The sequence below is a fragment of the Siphateles boraxobius genome, unplaced genomic scaffold (genome assembly GCF_051911475.1).
Source record: "Siphateles boraxobius isolate OS27281-9 unplaced genomic scaffold, OSU_SipBor_1 14, whole genome shotgun sequence".
NCBI classification, from domain to species: Eukaryota; Metazoa; Chordata; class Actinopteri; order Cypriniformes; family Leuciscidae; genus Siphateles; species Siphateles boraxobius.
In genome coordinates, this window is record NW_027508744.1 from 83349 (window position 1) to 97500 (window position 14152).

General features: G+C 39.8%; 1 protein-coding gene across 1 annotated transcript; it reads right to left on the reverse strand.

Moving 5' to 3' along the window:
- Positions 1-4279: 4279 nt before the first annotated feature.
- Positions 4280-11242, reverse strand: LOC143738172 (protein NLRC3-like). The gene is made up of 7 exons (XM_077230172.1): positions 9482-11242; positions 9137-9310; positions 7699-7872; positions 7209-7382; positions 6714-6886; positions 5213-5386; positions 4280-4658 (listed from the first exon to the last, which is right to left on the reverse strand). Exons 1-6 carry the CDS (start codon positions 10864-10866, stop codon positions 5382-5384), a joined length of 2085 nt encoding a protein of 694 aa, XP_077086287.1. The 5' UTR covers positions 10867-11242; the 3' UTR covers positions 4280-4658; positions 5213-5381.
- Between the last annotated feature and the right edge of the window lie 2910 nt (positions 11243-14152).

Sequence of the window (14152 nt, forward strand, 5' to 3'; positions counted from 1 at the left end):
TAACAACATTATTTTATCATTCTGTTAAATATTTTAATTTGCCAGTCAACCAATCACGAATTCAAATAGTACAGACTGTGCAAATGTGTTAATAATGCATAGCCTATGTGAGTGAAATGCCAGCGCTCAGCTGTCAAGTCATCATAGGTAAGTTGCAATGGCAATGCGCTAGCGTTAGTTTTCCCAAGGATATACTGTATATGTCATCAACTGTCAAACAATTAGGCTTACATTTCGGTGAAAATTAATTGCAGGTAATATGCAACTTTTTGTTTTTTGAAATCAGCGAAAATTGCAGGATAGTGTACAGGTGCTGGTCAACGAATTAGAATTATTTTAAATAGTGCAATCATGAAATTCTTTGAATGCATTTTTTGTGCAGAAAGCAAATCAGGTGTTCACCGCACCTGTCCTACTCGTTAGACTAATCACAGAACTCGTTATCTGGAAAAAAATTTGCTCAGCTGAGCTTTCCAAAAGGCCCATTTAGGCCATTTAACTGTGACACTGTTGTTTTATTGAATTAGAATAATGGTGAAAGCGTTTCATTGAATTAGAATAAATGCTCAAATTTTTGTTTTCTGTGAAGAGTGTTCACTGTGCAGTATAAAGTCAGGGTTGAGTAGAATTTCTAAGTTGTAAAATCAATCATGGGTAAGCAGCGCGACCTCTCAACCGGAATAGTGGCTCAAATTCAAGCCCTTCGCCAACAAGGCTTGACCCAAACTAAAATTGCTGAGCAGCTCGGCATCAGCCAGTCTTCCGTCTGCAAAGCTCTCAAGAAAAACTGCAGCAAGCGCACCAACTGTTCCGGCGTCCGAAAAACTTCTGCTCGCGACAACAAGCAGCTGAGAAAGATCGCAGTCAGCAACCGGTTCAAGTCCACTTCCGAGCTCACCGACTTGTGGAACAAGCAGACCGGCGCTGACGTCTCCAGATCAACCACTTACCGTCGTCTGCGCGAACTCGGCTTCAAATCTCGCGTTCCAGCAGTAAAACCGATGCTGAACAAGAAACAAATGGTGAAACGGCTGAAGTGGGCCAAAGAACACGGCGAGTGGACTGCTGAAGACTGGCAGAAAGTGGTCTTCAGTGACGAATCACGCTTCTGCATCTCCTTCGGTGACCAAGGTCCTCGTGTCTGGCGTCGTGGTGGCGAAACCTACAACCACGAGTGCGTGAAAAGATCCGTCAAGTTTCCCCAGAGCGTTATGGTCTGGGGATGCATGTCCGCTCGAGGTGTAGGGAAACTCTGCTTCCTCAAGAAGACTGTCAATGCTGCCATATATCAAGATGTTCTGGAAACGTTCCTGATTCCGACTGTTGAGGAACAGTTCGGCGAAGAAGACTTCATATTTCAACAGGATCTTGCACCGGCTCATGCGGCAAAGTCGACCAAAGATTGGTTCACTAAAAAACAGCTTGAAGTTTTGGCATGGCCGGCCAACTCGCCTGACCTCAATGTCATTGAAAGCCTTTGGGCCATCGTCAAGCGGAAAATTCGCGACAGAAAGCCTACTACGCTGGACCAACTGAAGCAGAACATCGCCACTGCCTGGGAAGCTGTGAGTGCGGAAACTTGCGACAAGCTGGTCAAATCGATGCCGCGGAGACTTCAGGCAGTCATACAAGCCAAAGAGGCAGCCACAAAATACTGAGAAAGTGATGATTGTAATTATAATAAAAATGATTGCAATTCAATGAAACGCTTTCACCATTATTCTAATTCAATAAAACAACAGTGTCACAGTTAAATGGCCTAAATGGGCCTTTTGGAAAGCTCAGCTGAGCAATTTTTTTTCCAGATAACGAGTTCTGTGATTAGTCTAACGAGTAGGACAGGTGCGGTGAACACCTGATTTGCTTTCTGCACAAAAAATGCATTCAAAGAATTTCATGATTGCACTATTTAAAATAATTCTAATTCGTTGACCAGCACCTGTAGAACGTGAATTCACACAACGGCACATCACGCACTTAAAGCGATTCTGTGAACGGAGGAAACATAATAAAACTAAATATATAGAAAACTAATATATAGGCCTATACGCGAAATATAGGCTATTTCCCTTTAATAATAACAGATTAAAAAAATGAACAGAAAAATTTTGCTGACCTTCGGTTCATGCGACGGGGTCCAAAGTTCACAAAAAGGAAAAGTTCACAAAAAGAAAAGGTTCACAAAAAGGAAACCGAGATGGCAGAAAACGGCATCGTGCTTGGTTTTTGTATTTCACAAAAGCTTTATTTCATTTCTTGCTTCTATCCGTATGACCGTAAATTACGGAGTAGCAAACAGGATCCTCTGAAGGACCAAAATTCCTATGACCGCGCCGACAACTCACACGCACACGTTCTAGCATTGCTAACTTGACATCGCAGCATCTTCATTATCAAAACAAAAGTAGTCAACCAAATGTAACCCCCCTTCACCCGGGTCCCACTCGACCCGCTCCGAGCGGGCCTCGAACCCGGGTCTCCGGCATGAGAGTCAGGCGCTCTAACAAGGAGGCTAAAGACTGCAGCCCCTAGCTTCTGTCGCTAGAGCGCCTATTGAGATCAGAGGAGTGAGGTTTACTCGCACAGCTACTACTAGCTGGCCTCCGTTACACTCACCCCCCTAAACCTCACTACCATCCGGGTCACGGCACCAATGTAACCCCCTTTCACCCGGGTCCCACTCGACCCGCTCGGAGCGGGCCTCGAACCCGGGTCTCCGGCATGAGAGTCAGGCGCTCTAACAAGGAGGCTAAAGACTGCAGCCTCTAGCATCTGTCGCCAGAGCGCCTATTGAGATCAGAGGAGTGAGCTTTACTCGCACAGCAACTACTAGCTGGCCTCCGTTACACTAACATATAGAAATTTAACCAAACCATGTTCATGGTACAGAGGTAGCCCCTTGTTTAGGAACGAGCTCCTCGGTTTGTTCTGGCTGGTCCTGCTCGGGTCACCTGGTTTTGTCACCCCTTCATTCGCCATGTTATTCAGTTTCTGCCTGCATCCCCATGGCAGCGTGTAAGATTGCAGTCATCCAAATGATGAAAAAGTTTTGCCATAAACAATGTTTTTTGTGACACCACGATATAAACGATAGAGCATAATATGAAATGATAGACTTTTTATATCATCCATCCAGGGGCGGACTCGGACCAAAAAGTGGCCCTGGACTTTCTGGCCCACAGCAGCCCACCACATCCCAAATCATAACACATTGGCCCATTAATGTGCAGAATATTTTTTAACACCACTTATAGCATAAAAATATAACACAATACAAAAATAAATGCTATTTAAACATTTATTTTAAGTAACACAACATATATTAGGTCATATTTGTAAAACCAAAGGGAAACAAACAGAAGAACATTAAGACACACAACATTATTAATATAAAACTATCAAGACAGCATATCGGTCATAGCTAGTCAGGGGGAGCTAGAGCCATCAGAGCCTGTTGAACTGCTACTCTTCGCGCCAAATGTAGGCCTATAATCTGTTCATTTGAAGCATTTCACAGCATCTACCTCTAATGCTTTTTTTAACCGTCGGCTGAAATTGGTCCTCGTCAGCTTTTTTTCGGCCGATTCGACATGTCGGTGAAAGAGGGAACTCTGATTGGCTGTTCAGCATAGTGAACGAGTCAGTGCACTGCACGAGAATAATAACAAAACAGCGAGCAAAGAAGTCAAAACAGCACAGATAGAAGGCTGTTCTAATGTTACATCATATTACCGGAGTGTTCCTTGGCGAATATTTAAATATTAACATGAGAGGAGTGGAATAAAGAAAGTGTTTAACAGGATTGATATTCAGAATGGTAAGCACGCACTGCTTTGTTTATGGTGTGTATCTGCAGTCGGCTTCTCTTTTTGAAGGACGAATATAGATGAATTTATCTGCAGAAATAGACAGTTGTCTCATAACACCCAGGCGCAGAACGCGCATTCTAGCTAACAGTAGGCTGTAGTTCTCTCGGTGTGTTCAAGTGCGTCTTTTTTCCTGCGACACAGGCGATGCGAGGCGACAACACAGTCGGCTTTCATCTGCGCTAGTTCATCGGCGTTGGGTTGCTGTGTTTCCAGGACGTGAAAGAGGGCGTGTTTCAAGATACGCAATGGAGTAGACCAAACTTAACAGGGAGGGAGGGCAATACACTCACATGCATGCACACGAAACACACTCCTTGTCGGCCGCGCCCGCGCAATCGATTCCCTCATCCATTTGTTTAGAAAAGAAATGTAATATTATGATTTCCGTCATTTTTTATATATAGGTAGGCTATATTTTTTTTTATATGTGTACCGGGCCGGCCCACATTGGCCAGCGGCCCACCGGGAAAAGTCCCGGTGCTCCAGATGGCCAGTCCGCCCCTGCATCCATCCGATATATATTGTCATATCGCATAGCCCTAATTCAGGCATTACAGGTCAGAAGTCAGATTGGATCTGAACATTCAGAATATTTATCCAGTTCCATATGGTTGAAGGTTTCCTTGTTTGACTTTGAAGGATTGGATCATTCTGTAAAGTTACACACACATGTGTGTGTGATGATCACTGTGGGTTTGTGTCTGTTGATTCTGTTGAATGTGATTGTGTCTGTAGTGGCTCTTTATTCACCATCATCTGATCCAGAGAAGGTCAGACTAACAACTAAACCTGTAAGTAAAACACAGACAGTCAAATGTGTGCGACATTATTGCATTATCAACTTTAGAACAAACAAAAAGAAACTGCTTCCGACTATTAAGTGCAAGATTATAATATAATACTGTTATACATGATTGTTAAAGCTGTTTTTGAACATTCACATTTTGATTTGGCACCTAAATCACCATGAATGATGACCCTTGACCCTTATCTATAATCCTGTATGATTGTCCTCTTTCGGTGCCACTGGGTTGGTTTTATTTAAATGATAAAGAAACTAGTGATAAATATTTACCATTATCTTCTACTGCAATTGACATTCTCTCAAAATACATCATTTAGGGATAAAAAGACAATGATAAAAGCAAAATATTGAATTGTTTGAAATAAAAAGAAACTTGAAGATATTTAATTGTTGCTATAAACTATTATAGAAAAATAAATGAATCAAACTCTTATTAAATATCTTTATAGTGTGTAATTCACCATCACAAGGAAAGTAAACTAAGAAGAAACTAAATTAACTTTCAATTAAAATATGAACAGTTTTAATCACTACTCACAGAAGCATCTCCAGTTTATAATGTGGATCCTCCTTCAGATCAGAGAGCAGCTTCACATTTGAGTCTCTTAGTTTATTTCCAGTCAGATCCAGTTTTCTCAGGTGTGAGGTGTTTGATCTCAGACCTGAAGTCAGAGCTGCACAACCTTCATCTGTAACACTACAATCACTCAACCTGTAGAGAACAATGACACTCTTCAGTCTCTCAGTTCAGGATCTACAGCTCAGATAAGCAGGAACTTCACAATCAGACACTTAATCCACGGCACCATTAACAGGTCCAGTCTAAGGTTCAGACCTGCTGCGACAAACTGCTTGAGCGAGTTAGTTTCCATATCATAAAAATTGCAACAATAATCAATAACACTTTATTTAACAGTGTCATTGTTACATATGTTACATATACCTACCATAGTAATAACAGTAAATTATGCAAAATTACATGCAACTAACCATTGTAGTGTTACAAATTTATTAAATGTTTTAATTTAGGTTCCAATACAATAGTATATAAACTGAGAAAGTTTAGTAGACTGAATTAAGCATTTGAAGTATAAAGGATGATATCAGCGTTATCAGCAAGAGATTCATTGCCAGTCCTGTTCTCTCTATTGTAAGTTAAATGAGTCAGATTACTGAGACTCTCACCCTTTGTTCTAATGGCTCTAGGAGCCCCTGTCCCAGTCATTGAATAGTCCGGCTGATTGGATTAAAATATTTACATTTGAATCACACTTTTATGCTGATGAAGATCAGGATTGGGGAATTTCCGGTAACGTGCTGATTCCTGTACTTACATTTACATGCTTTGTTCACCTCTATGTAACTCCTCCCCCTTTAAAGGTATATGAACTCTACTGTATACTGCCTTAGTTCAGACTTGATGACTGCAGCTACCGACAGCTCGTGTTCTCAATAAAGAAACCTGCTGAAGATACTACAAGTCTCCTGGTTTTTCGCTTCTAAGTCTCCTACACTTAAGAAGGAAAACGTTTCCAACACCATCAACCAAATCCTAATCCTACCCTAACCCTATATTAAGCACATGTAATTGCTTAATATTACGCAGTATTTAATTATATAATTACACTGTAACAATGACACCTTAAAATAAAGTGTAACCGAATATGTTTTTTATGCAAAAGGACCAAAAATCAACATATCTGTATATGAACACGGTTGTCACATCTTTACATCATCCAGTCATGTTTATACTATCATTAATATTGTAAAATTATGTCAATGACCTACCCCTGACCCCGCCCGTAAACCTAACCAGCACGTGGGTTTATACAAATCGTACAAATTCATGCGAATTGGTCGTGAGATATCGTTGCAATGGTCAGAAACATTGGAAAGAATCTAATGAAAATAAAAGCAACAGTCCCATTAGTAATTTCACAGTAGATTTTTTTTTTGTATGACAATCATTATTAACCATTGACATTCACCATTGAATAAAGAAATTTAAATATTTACCATGATATTTTATACAAACTTACCCGAGTATCTCCATTTACAGTGAGGATCCTGCAGTAGATCAGAGAGCAGCTTGACTCCAGAATCTCCTACTTTATTCCATGACAGATTCAGTTCTCTCAGGTGTGAGGGGTTTGATCTCAGAGCTGAAGTCAGAGCAACACAACCTTCATCTGTAACACCACAATCACACAACCTGTAGAGAACAATGACACTCTTCATTCTCTCAGTTCAGGCAACACTGATATAAATGATATGATGTATTTGAATTTCTCCTCAACAGATTTGTACATGAAAGCAATTGTCATCTCTTCACATCATCCTATCATATTTGTTACTTGTAAAAACTATCAAAAGTAAAATTACCACAGAAGCTTTGGAAAGAATCTAATGATGAATAAAAATCATTTTTAGTTACTTGATGGTAAACTTTTTTAAAATATATTATTTTTGTATATCATTCATTATTCACCACAGGAGAATAACAGACGACATTTGAGACTTTTATAAAATCTTACCCCAGTATTTCCATTTTACAGTGAGGATCCTGCAGTAGATCAGAAAGCTGATTGACTCCAGAATCTCCTACTTTATTCCATGACAGACTCAGTTCTCTAAGGTGTGAGGGGTTTGATCTCAGAGCTGAAGTCAGAGCAGCACAACCTTCATCTGTAACACCACAATAACTCAACCTGTAGAGAACAATGACACTCTTCAGTCTCTCAGTTCAGGAAACACTGATATAAATTATATGATATATATGAATTTCTCCTCAACATATTTGCATATGAAAGCAGTTGTCACCTCTTCACATCATCCAATCATGTTTATAACTATCAAAAACTATAAGTAAAATTACCTCAGAAGCTTTGGAAAGAATCGACTGAAGATTAAATATCCTTTTCAGTTACTTAATGGTTAACTTTTTCTAGATTTTATTTTTGTATATCATTCATTATTCACCAGAGGAGAAAACCAGACGACATTAAGACTTTTATATAATCTTACCTGAGTATCTCCAGTTTACAGTGAGGATCCTGCAGTAGATCAGAGAGCTGCTTGACTCCAGAATCTCCTACTTTATTTCTAAACAGATCCAGTTCTCTCAGGTGTGAGGGGTTTGATCTCAGAGCTGAAGTCAGAGCTGCACAACCTTCATCTGTAACACCACAATCCCTCAACCTGTAGAGAACAATGACACTCTTCAGTCTCTCAGTTCAGGATCTACAGCTCAGATAAGCAGGAACTTCACAATCAGACACTTAATCCACGGCTCCATTAACAGGTCCAGTCTAAGGTTCAGACCCGCTTCTACAAACTGTTTGAGCGGGTTAGTTTCCATATCATAAAAATCGCAAGAATATTTGATAACACTTTAGTTTACAGTGTCCTTGTTACATATGTTACATGTACATACCATAGTAATAACAGTAAATTATAAATGATTTCCATTACACGAGAGTAGGTGTTAAAACTTCATGCTGATTTGTACTCGGCTTTCGCCAAGATAATCACCAACTAAGACGTAGCTTTACAGTAACCTATGCTTCTCCATCCATTTACGCTTCTTTCCATCTGGTGACGTGAATCTCCTTCTGTCTGGTGTTAATAGCTGCAGTGTATTGCGCGTCAGCACACACAACGGCTGCAACCACAGTGCGGTCCCCCCATAACAACCCTCTGGATTGAGCGGAGTAGGGAACATCTCTAGGATCTTCAAGTGGGCACCTTCCGTCCTCAGTGTTTCGTCGACTAGCCCACGACACCTCAAGAGGGCTCGACAGTGACTCTGGCGTCCCAGAGTCACCCCCCTCCGTCCCCCACTCAACTCAGCCCAGCTTACTGACCTCTACATCCCTCTTGCTGCTGAGACCTAACCACAATCTCACAATCTCTCCGCAACCCAACCATACGCGCCACCCCGTTTGACTAAGGCTGTCGAGCCCCAAGACAATAGACAATTACATGTAACTAACCCTAAACCAAATCCGGTAACACTTTATTTTACAGTGTTCTTGTTACATATGTTACATGTACTTACCATAGTAATAATAGTAAATGATGCATAATTACATGCAACTAACCCTCAACCAAATCCTAATCCTACCCCAACCCTATAGTAAGTACATGTAGTTGCTTAATGTTACTCAGTACTTAATTATATAATTACACTGTAACAATGACACCTTAAAATAAAGTGTAACTGAATATTAATTCTTTTTATGCAAGTACCCAAAAATCATCAACATATCTGTATATGAACACGGTTGTCACATCTTTACATCATCCAGTCATGTTTATACTATCATTAATATTGTAAAATTATGTCAGACCCATTGGGAAGAATCTAATGAAAATAAAAGCAACAGCCCCATTATTAATTTCACATTAGATTTTTTGTATGACAATCATTATTTACCATATGAGACATTTTATACAATCTTACCTCAGTATTTCCAGTTTACAGTGAGGATCCTGCAGTAGATCAGAGAGCTGCTTGACTCCAGAATCTCCTACTTTATTCGATGTCAGATCCAGTTTTCTCAGGTGTGAGGGGTTTGATCTCAGAGCTGAAGTCAGAGCAGCACAACCTTCATCTGTAACACCACAATAACTCAACCTGTAGAGAACAATGACACACTTCAGTTTCTCAGTTCAGGAAACACTTATAAATGATATGATATTCTTGAATGTCTCCTTTTACAGTATAGCTTAGGTATGAAAACACATGCTAAAATCATAAATGTGATCATGTTCTATCAGTGTAATGATTGTTGTCAGTGTGACTTACTGAACTGATCTGGATTCTTTAACCACAGGCAGCAGCTTCTGAAGAACTTCATCTGCTGTATTTTGTGCTCCAATAAACTGTTTTAGATTAAAAACATCAATCTTCTGCTCTGATGTCAGCAACACATAAACCAGAGCTGACCACTGTGAAGAGGAGAGTTTGGTTCCTCCTATTTTTCCAGATTTCAGATAATCTTGGATCTCCTGCATCAGTGAATCATCACCCAGTTCATTCAGACAGTGGAACAGATTGATGGATCCCTCTAGAGAGCGATTCTCCCTGATCTTCTGTTTGATGAACTGAACTGTTTCCTCTTTGTTGTAGGAGCAGCTTCCAGTCTGTGTCAGTAGTTCTCGTAAGAGAGTCTGATTGGACTTTAATGAGAGACCCAGAAGGAAACGCAGGAAAAGGTCCAGATGTCCATTCTTACTCTGTAAAGCCTCATCCACAGCTCTCTGATGCAGACCTGATAATGAATGATATTTCTTCCTGTTAAAAACCTTAGACAACCGATTTTGTTTGGTTTTGTCAAACACATTTCTCTTCTTGTTTGTAAAGTAAATGTGTACATATAGAGCCGCTAGATGTTCATGGATACTCAGATGAACAAAGCAGAAGACTTTCCCCTGATACAAGCCCAACTCCTCTCTGAAGATCTGAGTGCACAATCCTGAGTACACTGATGCTTCTGTCACATCAATGCCACACTCTCTCAGGTCTTCCTCATAGAAGATCAGGTTGCCTTTCACAAGCTGCTGGAAAGCCAGTTTCCCCAGTTTGAGAATCATGTCTTCATCTTTGACTTTCTTCTTATAGTCCTTCTCATGTTTGATGTTGGTCTGAATGATCAGGAAGTGTGTGTACATCTGAGTGAGAGTCTTGGGAATCTCTCCTCCCTCTGCTTCACTCAACATCTTCTCTAGAACAGTGGCTGAGATCCAGCAGAACACTGGGATGTGGCACATGATGTGGAGGCTCCTTGAGGACTGCAGGTGTCTGATGATTGTATTGGCCAGACTCTGATCACTGATTCTCTTCCTGAAGTATTCCTCCTTCTGTGGCTCATTGAAGCCTCGTACCTCTGTCACTCGATGGACACACTCAGAGGGGACGAGATCCGCTGCTGCTGGTCTGGAGGTGATCCAGATGAGAGCAGAGGGAAGCAGATTCCCCTCAATGAGGTTCATCAGCAGCTCGTCCACTGAGGCTGATTTAGATATATCACACAGTTTCACTTCACTCTTAAAGTTCAGAGACAGACGACACTCATCCAGACCATCAAAGATGAACAACACTTTATATTCACCACTGGATATTTCCATTTCTCTTGTTTCCGGGAAAAAGACATGAAGAAGATCTGAAAGACTGAGTGTTTTGTCCTTCATCAAGTTGAGCTCTCTGAAAGCAAGTGGAAATATGAGTTGGACATCCTGATTCTCTTTCCCTTCAGCCCAGTCCACAATGAACTTCTGCACAGAGACTGTTTTTCCAATGCCAGCGACTTCCTTTGTCAGCACAGTTCTGATGGGTTTGTCTTGTCCAGGTAAAGGTCTAAAGATGTCATTGCATTTGATTTGTGTGTCCTCTGTTGCTGCTCTCCTGGACTGTGTCTCAATCTGTCTCACCTCATGCTCATTATTGATCCCTCCACATTCACTCTCTGTGATGTAGAGATCTGTGTAGATCTCATTCAGGAGTGTTGGGTTTCCCTGCTTTGCTGTTCCTTCATACAGACACTGAAACTTCTTCAGCAGATTTGATTTAAATCTGCTTTGGAAAATAACAGATTACAACATGAATTAAGAGACATAAAATTAGTAGTAAAATACATGAACACTAGTTAATCAAATAATTACACAATATCATGCAAATAGCAGTGCGTTTAGTATGAGGTTGAGTATTGCTGTCCATGAGGATTTATATAGATTTCATGATTTAATTCTTTTCTCAATTTGATGATATTAATTCCTTTGTAATTACATCAGGTACATGTCAAATGTTTAAGGAAAAAATGAACTAATTTTGTAAAATAAATATTTAGCAAAATGATCCTTTCTAGTGTTCTTTGTTCTATTTTACTAATGACCTATGAACGATGGATAGCTTTCCTGGGTGTAATTATAACATCACATTGTTCACAAGCTGTTTTATTGACCTATTTCCACTGATTCAGCAATTATATAAGGTATGAAACATATCAGTAAGTTGTACTGTATCCTTCAAAATATGAAGTTAATTTATGTTCATTATGTTTTCATGCTACAACTGGTAGAGAAGAGGAAGAGATGATTTGCTCAAGATTTCAAATACATATTCAGAATTTTGGTGAGTCTCTCTATAGAAATGTTGTACCTCAGCTGATGTGTGTTTTCCCTTGTATGTTACTGGCTCTCTCATAGACCGGTCCCTCTTCGTGGCCACACAACTGGACTCCAGTGGGTCTGATCTTTGTCTGTTGAGGGAGACACAAAACTTGTAGCGATAGGGCCTGCAGGACAAGATTGAGAAGCACTAATCTGGTTTATAGATTAACACTAACACTAATCTTGTGTTCGACTTCGGCCTTTACTGATTGGTGAGATTTGTCGTTTACAGTCAGAGGAGAAGATAAAAACAGCAGTCAAGTCAGACAATTTTTCCTTCCCATAGCGACACTTTCCCAGTGTTTTCTTTATTGCAGACAAATTGTATTAGATGTAATATTTGTCAAATAAATATTTCAGACCTTTACATGTAGCAACTAGGGATGTGGCGGTGAGGAAATTTTCCCACCGGTTAATCGACGTGACAACACCAGTAATTACTGGTATCATCAGGGTTGAGGGACCTCTTTTGCACATCGCTTTTAAAACGCTTGTTCGAAGTTGCGCAAGGCTATTCTCAATGGTGCAGACCAGAGCAAGCGATTTTAATTAATTCCCATGGAAGTTGAGCTTCCATCGGAAACAACTGAAAACGCTTGCTCTGCTCTGCTCAGGACACACACAACAATATGTAAAATAAGTCTCTATTATCCCCAGAGTGTGTATGTGAAGTTTTAGCTCAAAATACCCATAGATTATTTTTTACAGCAAGTTAAAATGGTCCCTTTTAGAGAGTCAGTAGAAACGCGTCGTTTTGTGTGTCCCTTTAAATGCAAATGAGCTGCTACTCCCGGCACAGAGGACGGAGCTTCAACAGCTCGTGTGTGTGTGTGTGTGTGTGTGTGTGTGTTAGCAGCTCTGATTACCTCACAAAGACACGCACTAAAATGTCAGAAACTGTTCTGTCTTTTATGTTCAAACCGGAGTCAGACAATGTTGGAGAGACTCAAGAAGAAGTGACAACATGTAGAAGCAACAGGACATTTCTGAATGGTTAGTTGATGAATTTATGTAGCTGATGTGGATTTAACTATCTTCAAGTCTTTGATTAGCATATTCTGTCATGATAATCTATAAAATCACTTGTGCGGGAACTGTTGTAAGATGCCTAAAGAGTGACATGCCATTGCATTTGTGTTGCGTACTGTATTGCATGTGAAGAGACGGATGGACAGCTTGAGCAGACTCACAAATATGCTCTACTACAACAACAACTCTTCCTCTTCTCAACATGGACTACGTGTTCCCGGGGTTTACAGCGGGTGAAATAAGTATCGAACAGTCGCCGTTTTTCTCAGTAAATATATTTCCAAAGGTGCTATTGACATGAAATTTTCACCAAATGTTGGTAACAACCCAAGTAATCCATACATACAAAGAAACTAAAACAAATAAGTTCAGAAATTAAGTTATGTGTAATAATATGAAATGACACAGGGAAAAAGTATTGAACACGCTTACTGATATTTATTTAATACTTTGTACAAAATAATTTGTTGGTAATGACAGCTTCAGACGCCTCCTGTATGCAGAAACGAGTCGCATGCATTGCTCTGGTGTGATTTTGGCCCATGCTTCCACACAAACAGTCTTCAAATCTTCTGTCTATCTATCTATCTATCTATCTATCTATCTATCTATCTATCTATCTATCTATCTATCTATCTATCTATCTATCTATCTATCTATCTATCATCTATCTATCCATCCATTTATCATCTATCGTCTATCCATCTATCTATCTATCTATCTATCTATCTATCTATCTATCTATCTATCTATCTATCTATCTATCTATCTATCTATCTATCTGTCCGTCTGTCTGTCTGTCTGTCTATCTATCTATCTATCTATCTATCTATCTATCTATCTGTCTGTCTGTCTGTCTGTCTGTCTCTGTCCGTCCGTCTGTCTGTCTGTCTGTCATCCAAACAGACAGAAATGTTGTACCTCAGATCAGGTGTTTGTCTTCCTTTGAATTTTATTATTTTGTCCATTGACGCATCACTCTTCATGGACACACAGCTGGGCTCTGGTGATTTATATCTCTCCCTGTGGAATTTACATTAATAGAGTAGAGACATTAGAATAGAGATAATAGAATAGAGACCAGAATTTAAATAATAGATTTTACATGAAGAGAAACCTCACATCGAGAATCTATCTATCTATCTATCTATCTATCTATCTATCTATCTATCTATCTATCTATCTATCTATCTATCTATCTATCTATCTATCTATCTATCTATCTATCTATCTATCTACCCATCTCTATCTATCCATCCATCCATCTGTCTGTCACAAA